The 13,468-nt window shown below is 44.5% G+C and overlaps 1 protein-coding gene across 5 annotated transcripts in view; it reads right to left on the bottom strand.

Moving 5' to 3' along the window:
* Nucleotides 1-13,468, bottom strand: part of Elmo1 (engulfment and cell motility 1) — a 534,802-nt gene that overhangs the window by 436,319 nt on the left and 85,015 nt on the right. For all 5 annotated transcript variants that reach the window (XM_036187573.1, XM_036187569.1, XM_036187572.1 and 2 more), the window contains exon 2: nt 3,125-3,274. In XM_036187573.1, coding sequence (XP_036043466.1) covers nt 3,125-3,202 — 78 coding nt within the window. In that variant the 5' untranslated portion in view covers nt 3,203-3,274. The remainder of the gene's footprint in view (nt 1-3,124; nt 3,275-13,468) is intronic.

Raw genomic sequence — 13,468 nt, 5'->3', positions numbered from 1 at the left:
ATTGGTGAAATGTCCATCACCAAGTAAAGACTGGCCTCTAGGCACTGGAGAAGCAGCATTTAAAGACAAGCTCACCCTAGCCCAGCAGCTATTTTTAAAACTGTAGGAAGCCTGGTATAGATTCACTGGTGCTTGTTATATTAATTGTAATATAAAACCCTTGTTAACAGAATGAAAATCTCTGCAGCTAGCCACTGCACATTGTATGAACTTCCTGGATGATTCTAGCACAAGTTCAAGGACCTCTGCTCAGAGATGAGACAATGACAGCATGGTGTGATAGGAGGAAGACCACAGAACAGCAAGGCCTAACCCATCTCTAAAAAACCCTGTTGGTGAAATAGGAATTATCCAGGCTTAAAGGAAGCAACGTGCTTTCCAACATTTCTGCTAGCATCCAAAGGGCAAGAGGCAGACGGTATGATCCTTATCAAATGATGCAGAAAAGCAGGAGAAACTCCAGGTAGTCATCCTTTCAACTCTTCAGTGCATGTGCAAATGTTTCCAAGTCTCATGCCAAGTTCTCATTTTATCAGGAAATAGCATCTGACAGCCGCACTGACTGCTGTGGATGGGCTGTGATCCAGCCAGGCAGGAAGAGCCTAGGTTCCTCATTCTGACTCTGCCTCCATATGAAATTGCCAGGAGGACCATAATTTAGACAGCCATTTAAAAGTTAAGTCTTAGGAGAAAAGGAAGCCTGCAGTCATGTCCTGGTCCATCACTGACTAACAATTAAGGCAGCTTCTCTGAACTCCCATGTTCTCATCCACAGCACTGGAATAGTGAACACAACTGAAACAAAGCCATATGAGAGCTCCCTCACATGTCACCCTGAAAAGGACACAATACCAATTCTCTGGTATGTTAGCCCAAAGTGCAAAACTCAAATCTAATAGATAAGATGTACCAAAACCCCAAACTGAAATGCTTTCCATAATGTGCTTTCCAAAACAGCTGTCAGTAATGACTAAATAATTATTTTAGACAATGGAGACCAAAGAGGTGGTATAATAATAAATATAGTATGTAATCTTGGGTGGGCCATTACATAGCATTAAAAAATGGCTATGAATGTCTTTACTGGGACAACTGATAAGATAGAAACATGGACTATATACTGTATATTATGTGATTATGGACCAAGTACCTGAAATTATGTGACAATGTTAATGTTAGGGAACACTAAATACAAGGGAATAAATGTAAAAGCATAGAACCTTTGCAATTTTTATAAACTTAAAATTGTTCCAAAGTACAAAGACTATTTTCTTTAAAAATTGTTGAAACTCAGGCCTGGGTGGTGGTGCATGCCTTTAATGCCAGCACTCGGGAGGCAGAGTCAGGCAGATCTCTGTGAGTTTAAGGCCAGCCTGGTCTACAGAGCAAGTTCCAGGATAGGCTCCAAAGCTACACAGAGAAACCCTGTCTCGAAAAAAACCATAAAAAAAAATACACACAGCAAAGACCATCCCCAAAACAGAGAACACTACGCTGACTCCCCAGGCAACTGGAATATGTATCAAAGGCTGCCTTAACACAGAAGACCACAAATTCCACCAACCATGGTTAAATCAAAACTGAATAGTTCATCAGAATCACTCAGTGAGAGTCTCTTAGAGTAAACCGGTGGCTTTAGTGATTCTAATGTGCACCCTGACTCAGGTACCACTTGTCACTCCACTATGCACAAGGATAGCCTGGGAATCTTGTTACCATGCATATCTGGGTCAGCGGTTTAGCTAATACCTGAGAATCTGCATTTCTAAGGCCCAAGCAGCTCTTCCTGAGCCCCACATGCTGATGAAGCAAAGTGACAAGGCGGAATGGACCTAGATCCCAGCCTCAGCAGAGCACAGGGCTGCTGGGAGTGACAGGGCAGCTTCTAATTTAGCTGTCAGTCTTTGGGCAGACCACACCTAGTCCCAACCACATTTAGTCTATGTCAAATACCACCAGACAGTCTTTCTTAAAGGTAAAATGTGACGAGTGCTATGCAAACCTCACATGAAGAAGGGCGAGTGCTGGCTACCCGACCCCTGCACAAGGCTCGTGGGCACGTGTGCTTTACGTGCAAGAGCTGTTTCTCCAGTGACCTCAGAGGAGAGTTAGAATGACAGTGAGGTGCTTGCTGCTTTGGTGGCCAGTTTTTAACAGTCTGCACAATGCAGCATTTCTTGCATGCAGATTCAAGTCCACTTATTCTGGTTTGACCTCTGGAGTTTGTTTTGATTACTCCTTTGCATCCACACAATGCCATGTCACTTTTGCAGTGATCTTCAACCTGATAATAAAATCTGACCAGAAAAAGAACTGTGGGTAGAATTATAAAGTAAGTATCAAGAATATAATGGTTAGAGTTGCCATGGTATTCTAATCGAAAAATATAGACCACCTCTATGCTTCTTGAACCCTGTAAGTATAAATTAAGTCTCATCTCTCTTCCTTCCAATCACTTGTTGCAGAATGATTTCAGCGAAATGAGAAGAGACCAACTTCCCTGGACAATCTGTAATCAAAGAATGAGAGCCATATCACAGGACTTGTCAGTCATCCAGGCTCTCAAGTGAAATGATTCTTACGAACCCCCTTGAGGGTTTTTTTTTTTTTCATTCAGTATATGTTTTCTAGTTCTGTATTATATTCCAGATAATGTGCTAGACACTCAGTGAATTTTATAGCAGTAATAAAACTATGATTGGCTAGGATCCAAGACCAAGCCCCTCTGTACTAATTTTATTATGAAGCTGTTACTACTACAAAATACTTGTTGGCTCTTCTGGAGATAAATAAGTTTTTAAAGTAAGTTTTACACTGCCCATATTAGAACCATCTGCCCACCCATGAGTCCCTGCAGGTAGGCTGGGACAGCCCTTCTGTCCTAATGCTCAGAGCCCACTCTGCATGTCCCTCTGGATGGTATCACTACTGCTTCAGACAGGAACCCGGCATTGACACAATCCACCAGATGGGGCAAAACTACAAAAGCCCCATCCACTGTCACTGTATCTGCATAGATTTTACAGCCCTTTAGAGACGGAAGAAGAGGTATCCAAAGTCTCCAACCCCTCAGTGTGGAGAGAAAAACCGTTGTGAGCCCTCCCGTACTGCCTGCCTTACTCACCTGGTCAATCTCCATGAGTTTAGGGTAGGCTCCAGGCCATTCTATGGCCACTTTGACGATATCCGCAGGAGGCGGCATTGTGTAACCGAGAAGTCCGAAGACAGTGGAAACGGGGGATCCTAGTGCGTGGACGGTCACACGTGTCTATACCTAATGAGGAATGACAAAAAGAAAGAAGTAGCTCAGTACAGATGCAAGGCGAATTTGCTTCATCACTTCCTGTTTTCACTGGTGTATGAGAAATGCTCCCCTTGGTGCCTGGGGACTGAAGCCACAGGGCACAGTCAACAGCACCACAAGTCCCCAAAGAAAGACGGAGTCTGTGATAAAGCACTGGAGCCTTTGCCTCCAGCAGGCGCTGCATGGGGGTTCGGCTTGCCACGTTTTCAGGAGCAAAGCAGCAGCCCCTTACCACACGGGATGGAACCCTGCTCTCAATGGCGCTCCGGCCTGAATGATCAGGGATCTCGCCCGGACTGCATGTAAACCTTGGCGCTCAACCGTCTCCGGAAGAACACATTGCCCAGGAAGTCATGGTCAGGAAGTAGCTTTTATTTAAAGCATTTTCTGTGTGTCACAAATAGATCTGAGCTATAGCAACCAGGATATCATGAAGAAGGAGAAATTCCCCAGGAGTTCACACATGCTCACACTCCCCCCAGCACCCCCAACCAAGGCCAGTCTTCCAGAGGGAGAATATACACACAGGTGGCCTGGGATCCTCCAGAAGAGCCTTGAATTCTGTCACAAAGGAAGTAATGATTTGCCTTCCTGCCTCTCCATTTCTTTATCTCACTGACTATTCAAGTGGTAAAGCCGTGATGTGATCTACTGTGTGTATGAATATACATTACGAAGACTCCCCAAATGTCACCCCACCCAACAGCCCTTTGTCCTAACCTGAACAAGCTGTTCAGTTATTGGTACTTGGTGCTCTCCTTCAGAATGGTCTCATGCATGGAAAACAAACAGAAAACTATATTCTGGCATTTCCCCTCTTCTTTCTACAAAGGTAGCATCCTGTACCCTTTTTAACATAGTACATCTCCCAGGTATCCATTACCACACAGAGGCAGGACAACATTGGTGTATTCTCATTCTTTTCACAGCTGGTCATCAGGGTGTGCCCTCCCCGATGAGCCAGGTCCCTGCAGTGGGTTGATCCTGGGATTTCTTTCTTACCTTTGGTGTTACAAACAAGCCTACAAGGCATAAAACCCTGCATATATAATTTTGCACATGTAAAATTTTATCCTTATAACAGAATCACAAAGTGAAATTGCTGGGCCAAAGAGATTATACTGTCGAAATTTTGATTGGCATCTCCAAAGTCCCTCTGTCAGGTTCTACCAACTTGTCCCTCCTTCTAGCAATGCCTGAGGCTGCCTGCTTGCTCACAGCCTCACCAACAGATAGAGTGTGTGCCAGTCTGAACACCTTGACAGGCTGAAAAACCCATACCTCAATGGACTTTTTGGCTTGCATTTTTCTCATTGTTAAACATAATGATGGAAAGTCACACATTCCCTTCCTTATTATACACTGTCCAAACTGCCCTTTTTCTGTGGGTCTTGGACTGTTTTTTTTTTTTTTTTTCAGAAATACAAGTCTACATGAAGACTTTAATCAAACATGTCTTTAGTTCTTTATGAGACCAACAAAAGCCTTGTCTGTTTTTCTATTCTGATTTCCATGGCCCATGAACAGCACATCATAGTGATGACAGGAATGGCTGAGTTAATGGTGATACCTCAGTGATACCAGCATTTGTTTGAGTAATTAGCGTCAGTGGAGCTGACCAGCAAATGAGGTAAACCCTAACAAAGCTATTGCTCCTCTGCTAAGGATAATTAGAAAGCTTGTGGTGGTGCTAATCAGTGGCGCCCAGCAAGGACAAACCCACAAAGCAGTGGTTTAATCTTTCATCCACAAATCATCACTGCACCTCCATTAGGTGCCAGACTCGCTTTCTGTGTTGAGGACACAGGTGCAGACCTAGCTGTTAGGTACCAACCAAAGACAAAAGAATGAGTAGGGACTCATCAGCACATACTGGTATTGGTGATTTTGAGGTGGCAAGGTCGCCAGGGTAGACAAAGGGATGACAGTTGCAAACAGGAAGTGAAGGGAAAGCCTGACTGAGGCTGCAGTAAAGATTTTGAGTAAAGACTTGGAAGAAGTGTGAAAGCAGGCCCTGTGGCCAGCCAAGAAATCACTCCCTGGACTAGGAAAAAGTAAGTGCAAAAACCCTGAGGCCAAAACATTCCTGGAATAGTCCTAGAATAGGCAAGTCCCTGAAACCAATTAAGACCAGGTAAAAGAAGAAAAAGAAAGCTTCAGGGAGCAGTTGGCTCATAACATGGCCTGCACACACTCCCTTTCACCATTGGTTCATGAGTTCTAGGCAAGAAGTATCTGCTCTTGTACAGCTACTTATTCATAATGGTGTGCGTTATGTTTATGTAACTTAACATTTTCTAGGGTGATATCCTCAAGAAATAATTGTTAAAACAACACCAAGTCTTGTTTAAAACTGCTCAAAGTTGAAAACAATGGGGCCTTACTAAATAATTTGTGTCTCATTCTACACCAGTCTAAGCTAAGGATGGGACTGGCTCTGCATGGTCTCTGCCCTGCTTGAATACTTGAGGACATTTGGGACACAAACCAAATCACTTCAACTGAGGATCCTCATCCACACACAAGGCCTAGAATGAAAAGGGGAAAAAAAACAAACAAACTCTGACATGAACACAGGCTGTGTGCATATCAAGTAACTGGATTCAGAACAAAGAACACCTGATCCTGGGGGTCCAGACACGAGATCACAGAAATAAGAGTGCAGTGAGCACCCCTCCACCTCTCCAGGAAACAGTCTACAATGAAGCAGGAAGAAGTGACTCCACCTTCTAGGAATCAAAGGCTGGCCTTGTTTTCTCCCCACTTTAACCGGCCTTTATTCCTGGGAGGAAAACCTGCTGAACAGGTGAGAACACAATAGTAGAGCTCTCCAGGGTCTCCCAAGGGAGGAGGAGAGCAGCATGCACAAAGCAGCCATTGAAAGGAGGAAGTTGGGGACTTCCCTGGCTTCCTTCCCGGGCCAGCAAGTCCTCATGGGCTCTCCCTGAGGTGACAGCAGCAGGAGCAGGCAGGGAAGCACCCTGGAGCCACAACTGTGGAGTGAGCAATCCTTCCGACACACACCTTCCATAGGACTCCTTCTGGCCTTCCTACATACAGTCTCTACTGCTCCAGAGGGTGATGTGGGCAGTATCACAGTAGCTTTGGCTTTCTGACACTTGACAATGGTAAGACCTCTGCCAGAACTCTACCCTGTGCACGGCCACGGGATTGGCAGCATCTCAAACCACTCCTCACTACTAAAAGGTAGCAGCTCCCCTTAATCATGAGAGATTCCGGGGCAGCAAACCCTCTGAGGGGGGGGGGGGGTCACTGCTGGTCAGGAGAACAGGGCAGTTCCACTAGAAGAACTACACAGGAGAACAGTCTTATTGGCTTTGCAGCAAGTATCAACACAAAGGCCAAACTGCCCTGATTCCAATTCCAGATGGAAATATACTTTGGAAATCTCAACCCAACAAGTTTGGTCTTCTGGTACCCTTTGCTCCCCTGGGCAAGGCATGTGTGACACTGAACACTTGTCAGTTCCTTCCAGCATGCTAGAACACCCTAAAGGAAGACCCACATCACATGCACTTACACACCCAGGTCACCCCATCTGCTTCATGACTAACCTTCCATGAGATCTACCAACAAAGGAAAATGAAGCTTATCACACCCCACATCTCCCAAGGAATGTGCAGGTTTCCTGACATTGCCCAGTTAATATAATCATCATGAATAGTCTGGTATAATACTTCTTACCCAGACTGAAATCTGAGGATCACTGAGGGCATTAACAATAGGGGAAACAGCCTATGCAGCTGGCTAGACATCCTAACCACTGCCTTCCAAGGCAGCTGTAAATCTCTGGAGTCATCCAGGGGTGGGTAGAGAATTCTAGGGTGCCCTTGCCTGCTATATTCACTTTATTCCATTTGTAATACTATGAGTCTATGACCTTAGCACACACGGTCAACAGCTTGCTTATACTTGGGTATATGAGATAGAGTCTCATCTTACTAGAAAGTCAGTTACTAAAGGTCACATCTCAGTTATATGTGGTTCTATAACCACTAGTAGGTCTATTCTATCCCTGAAATTTTCCTTAAGTCCTGTTTCTAAGATAAGGACCAGAAATTACTCCATTCCTAACCAGATGTCTGTCTTGCTTTCCAGTTCATCACAGTGAATCAGACAGTGGAGGACAGGGTAGAACAGGGACAAACACATGAAGCAATGGAAGGAAGGGCCCACCTCAACCCTTCTCTCCTTTCCCCTGACCTACTCATAGACATTAGTTCTGGTGACAGAAAATGGCTTTATAATAACGACTATGGAGAGAGTCAAGAGGGAGCCACTAGCCTTGTTTCTAAAACGTTGAGTGGTTCCCATTTCCTTTTGCCTTGGGCTATAGAAAGAGGAAGGGGCTCCCACAGAAAGCAGCCTCTCTTCACTCTGAGGCCTACCCCATCTTCCTGGAACTCTCTAGCTTTCATGTTTGAGGTTACTGCCTCATGTAGGCCCTGTATCTCAAGAAGTCTCATGGCAGACAGACTGGGTTCGAAAAACCTTCGTTCTCAGAGCTCCATCATTCTATTCCCAATAGACCCATACCATCTTATTATTTGCTATGCTCTAAAGGACCACAGACTTAGGTGCTAGGAGCACAGTCCCCAGCTGTGGCACTACTTGGGAGACAGTAAGAGGTGGGGCCTAGAGAGAGAAATGAGGCATGACTTGGAAGTTATACTATGAAGGTTATACCTAATCTCCTCCCTCCCACTCACTCACCCCCTCCTGCCCTTTCTCTCTTCTCCCACTCCAGCCTTCCTGGTGTGAGCAAGTTCGTTCCACCATGATGTTCTGCCTCACAACAGCATCGAAGCAACAGAGCCAACTGACTGTGGACTGAGCCCTCTGAAAGTAGGACTCAGTTAAAAGAGTTTAGTTCATGCACTTCTAAGTGCCTAAACGTCTGACTAGCAACACCCCTACCGTACAACAGTGCAGCAATGCAGTGATGCAGTGGTGCACTAATGCAGTAATGCAATGATACAGTGGGGACAGGGTCTGTCACCCAGCCTAAGTCACGGTTGTGAGTCCCAGACTTGCTGAGCCCTGCCTCTGTATCTCCTCTGACATATACTTCACAAAAGACATTCTTTTTGATAAATCATATGGATAAACAGTGACTAACATGGAGGTCCACAGGGCCGAGAGTGGAATATGCATCGCCCTTCACTGGAGGGTTCCAATGGACCACATACAGTGGAGGGTGATTCTACAGATTGATTCCATCTCCATCTGTGACCTGATGGTCATTCTTAGATCCCAGAAGGTCAAAAAGGAAGGTCTAGAGAGTCCTAGAGACCAGAGAACACTGTGGAATATGTAAACATTCAGGAGAAAGTGAGGAAACTGAATCAGTGAGCAAACCCAGCCTTTCATCTTATGTAAATGCTGCCGACAGCAACCATAAGCAGTTATGTCTTTGTAATAACAGCGGCTATTTACTTGCCATGTGAGGAAGTGTGCTATTACCTAGTATTGCCCTGCAATATGACAGAAACTTGAACAGAAAATCTTCTTTCCAGCATCTTGACTTGTCATCATGAATGGTAGAGGACAGGTGTCAGATGGGAACAGTGGGCCAGAGCTAAGGAGTCAAAGGCTGAGTGCATTCTTTTACTTACTCTTTGTCACAACTCTGTGCTGTGGGAGTTGTCATTTGCTGTGAATAATGAAAACACTAAATCTTGGTGAGTTTAAATGATTTCTTCCAAGTGTTTCCACCTTCTGAGGAAGAGAAGCTTTTTCCGTGGCAACTGTAATGGACTGTGAACCCTCCATGCTGGTTCCTCTGATGAGGTCCTAACCCCCAAGACCTCAGGATGTGACTGTAAGTGGAGACAAGGCTTAGGAACAGGTGATGAAGTAAAATGAGATTTGGAGAAGAGCTTTCACCCAGCATGGCTGGCATCCTGACAAGAAAGAGGGCTGGCTGAGGCAGGCATACAGGAAAAAACATGTGAGGCTGTAAGCCCACATGAGAGGCCTCACAAGGAATCAACTCCAGTGACACTGGGATGCTAAGACTCTGTTCTCAAAAACTGCAAGAAAATAATTCCTGGGAAACTGATGACTGTAACACCAAAAATGGGGAGCATAAGGAACAGCTTCATAGAGAAGAGCTGAAACAGCTCTGCACTCAAAAACCACAATGGGGGCTTAAGTCAAGTAACAATCTGAGAAAGCGCTTGCAACAAAGAGGACCCAACAGCCCCTTTACAATAATCTCTCCTGAGTTTATTAGTAATACACTTGAATAGCCTAAAGAAAATGAACAAAGCAATCTCTAGAAGAAGAGATGCATGATTGATACATACACAATGAGATAATAAGAGGGATGAAAATCAAAATCATAAAGCATGCCTGTCAATCATATTGATGAAAAATGTTTATTGATTGATAAGAATATGCAAAACATAAAAATAATGGTCATACACTTATTTATAAATAGGTAAGGTCTCATGTAGCCCAGGATGGCTTCAAATTCGATATGTAGCCAAGAATGACCTTGAACTGCTGATCCGCGCCACATTGTGTAGTGCTGGGGGTGAAACTCAGAGTTTCACGGTATTAAGCAAGCACCCTGCCCAATGAGGTCCATCCCTGGCCCTATTCATTCAGGCTAACAATCAAGGTGGGGGGGGGTCACAAGCAAAAGCTATTTTAAAAGAAATACTAGGGCTAGAGAGATGGCTCAGAGGTTAAGAGCATTGACTGCTCTTCCAGAGGTCCTGAGTTCAATTCCCAGCAACCACACAGTGGTTCACAACAATCTACAATGAGATATGAGGCTCTCTTCTAGTGTGCAGGCATATATGCAGAAAGAAAGGAAGGAAGGAGGGAGGGATGGGAGGAGAGACAGACAGACGAGTTTTAGGCCCTGTGAGTGGTTGTGGTGCACACCTTTGATCCCAGCATTCAAGAGGCAGAGGCAAGCAAATTTCTGAGAGTTCAAGGCCAGTCTTGTCTGCAGAGTGATTTCCAGAACAGCCAGAGCTACAGAGGGAAACTCTGTTTAAAGAAGAAGAAGGAGGAGAAGGAGGAGGAGGAGGAGGAGGAGGAAGAAGAAGAGGAAGAGGAAGAGGAAGAAGAAGAAGAAGAAGAAGAAGAAGAAGAAGAAGGAGAAGGAGAAGGAGAAGAAGAAGAAGAAGAGACAAGAACTTTAAACTCCACACAATTTGGAGTGAGTGACACATCTAGTCAAGAAAATCTCTAGTCTTAAAAAACAACTGCTGCAGGGTTTCTCAACCACAGCATCAAACCACGGGCATTTGGGACCACATGATCCTTGACAAACGTGCGAATCAGTGCACTGTGGGTGTCTGACAGTGCTCCCCACCTCTGCCCACCAGAGGCCAGTAGCGCCTCCATCATGAAGTAATAAAGTGTCTTCAAGCATTGCCAACTGCCCCTTGGCGGCGGCAGGGTGCTGATTAAGAACTAGGGCACTAAAGGAGGTTGATGCTAATCTCACTTTTGAACTTTTGAAAGCACTCATTATACCGACTAGCTTTACAAGTGGACATTGATAGTTTCAAGTGTGCAAGAGGGATATGAGACATAAAGTGAGAATTTGTTGAAGAAATATATGTGTTTTTTAAACTGCTAAAAGCCAATAGGAAAATGAATTCAATGTAAAAACATGAACAGCTACAAAACAGGTAAGGACAGTAATCTAACCCAAACACTTTCTGTCATGCACAGCTGTAGGGAACTCTGTCCATCCCTGACACTACTGTTACTTTGGGGTAGGAGGCCCCACCCCAATGACTACTGTCTGACCAATGATATTTGGGCCATGTCTCTGGCACCAGTGGCTGGCACCAAGAACAGCTAGGACCCGAAGAAGTCTGTTTCTAGTGACTGCCCATGAGGTGTGAGAGAAAAGGGTCCTTTCTCTTCCTACCAAGGACGGGAAAGCTAAAGCTGTCTGCAGACCTGTGTCCTTCATATGGGGCAAAAGTCTGTGTAAAGGCAAGAAGGGCAGCAGCCAATGAAGGCAAGGGTGGCAAAAAGGGTGTCAGGACTGGGTCTTAACTGCCAAGTTTCTGGTTTCCATTACTTTGTCAACACTAACACCTTCCTAGATACAGGAACAAATGAATTCCATTTTGCTGTAAGTTTGAGCAAAGGTTCTATGACTTGTAATTGAACCTTACTCCTGTTTACTGCCCTGAGTTATTATCTTTTCATCAGACGGCTCTCATAAAACATAGTCCAGTTACGCAACTAAAGCTTGCCACCCAGTAGTATTTGACTTGGTTTCTCCAGTTGTAGAGTTCCTACATCACCTCGTCCTCAGGGCTTAGGAGCTGTTTTTCCACTCTGGGACCGCTAACTGAAGTCATGCATGGATTTGTGGAATTAGTCTCACTCTAGAATCTCTCACACAACATGACTTCTCTGAGATATTTATGAATGCAATGCCAGAAAAAAAAAAGAAATTTTTAAAAAGAGAGTCAAAGCTTTTGGAAAACACTGAAGCAAACAGTAGCTACTAAAAACTGCTGTGTGCACCATATGCTCTTCCTAACAATGTTCTGAAAAAGGTACCATTGCAGACAAGACAATGTGTCCTATGTCTCACATCCACATGTGCAGCCCAGCCAGTCAGAACATGGGCTACACCTGCCTGAGTCAACAGCCCATGATGCAGTTACCATAGTATTCTTTAAAGGAGAATGAGGGGGAGCTACTGCAGGACTTCTCAGAACTCTAAAATAACACGTGTCCTGTAAAATTCCCATATCCAATCTACAATATTTGCAAGTGTATCTGTCCAGATTTTTTTTTCACAGACCATCATTTTGTGGTACTGACTTCTCATGGGATATTAGTGAATAATGAATTGAAAGTGTTTGCCTCCTTAGTTTCTCAAGAAAAGAGAACTGCTGAATAGATTTGGGCAGAAATCAACAGAACACAGCAGAAAACATTTTTTCCTAAGTCCATATTGAATTATCATCACCTGCTGGAGAGACAGTCTCGAGGAAAGCCTCCCAAATCTTCCATGTAATTGTTTCCAATTTACAGAATACAGTCAAAATTCTGTTAACTACAGCTTCTTGGGTACAAATTAGGAGATAAAATGATAAAAGAATACTTTTATTTGTGGTTATCTTGAACCTGAGCACCTCACTTCCCACTTTCATTGTGTGAAGGAGACTCCAGACTTGGACCGAAACACTGCACAGTCTGCTTTCAACAACCACCCCTGTTCCCCACCTCTACACCCTGCAGTGGCTCTATGCCAGGCAGGTTTTCCCTTAAGATCAGCAACAGTCCATTCACAGTGCCTTTTGACAGTGGAACCTGAAGCAGGCAAATCCCTTTTGCAGCCAATTGGGGTGTGGTGGAGAGGAAGAAAATCTGTGGCAAAGGTTCCTGTCTGTACCCTCATCAAAAACTTACTGTTTTCTGAGCTGGCCTGTTGTCTCTTCCTTCTGCCCTATGTCAGCTTCAAAAAAGCCCACCCAGACCTCAACACCAGCAGTACACAGCAGCTCCCCACAGAAAGTAGACTTCAGAGCCTCAGGAGCTAGAGACTGGCAAAAGTCATGTTCTTGGGTGCTCAGAAGGACCTACAACAGCAGACCTCTTCTCTACCCTTGCTCTATTAGTTGATGCCAGTTGCCCAAGGGTAGGAATCCTGTCTTATTCACCTCTGCAGTTCCAAGCTGCCCCAGATGGCATGGCTTAGAACTGCTCTAAGTTTTCCAGAACAAATGAATGAATCACTGGCTCTTTAAACACAAATGCAGAGACTGTTAAAAATGTGAAGATATACTCAAGCCAATGACTTAGTTTTAAAATCCAGGTTTCTTGCCGAGAAACCCTCCAGCATTTTTTTTTTTCAAGCACCAACTATTCAGTTGTCTTCTTGGACAGAAATAGAAAGGAAGCCAGCAGCTCAGAGGTAAGAGGGGCCTATTCCAGATTCTTTTCCTCCTGCAGAAGCTCAATGGAAATCAATGGAAAACAGGATGAGACTGAAGCTGCTGGGCCTCTTCCCCTCACTCTGGGCTCCTTGGCTTTGGGAATCAGCATTTCCACTGGAAAGTCCATTATTTTACAAGCTACTGCACACACTTCCTCTCTTGTTCTTTTTTTTTTTTTTTTTTTTGGATATTTGCTTTTCAAATTCCCTTTTCC

This window comes from Onychomys torridus, chromosome 5 (assembly GCF_903995425.1).
Source record: "Onychomys torridus chromosome 5, mOncTor1.1, whole genome shotgun sequence".
NCBI lineage: Eukaryota > Metazoa > Chordata > Mammalia > Rodentia > Cricetidae > Onychomys > Onychomys torridus.
Note: the sequence above shows the minus strand (reverse complement) of the source record. Positions and strands in the feature narration are given on the sequence as shown.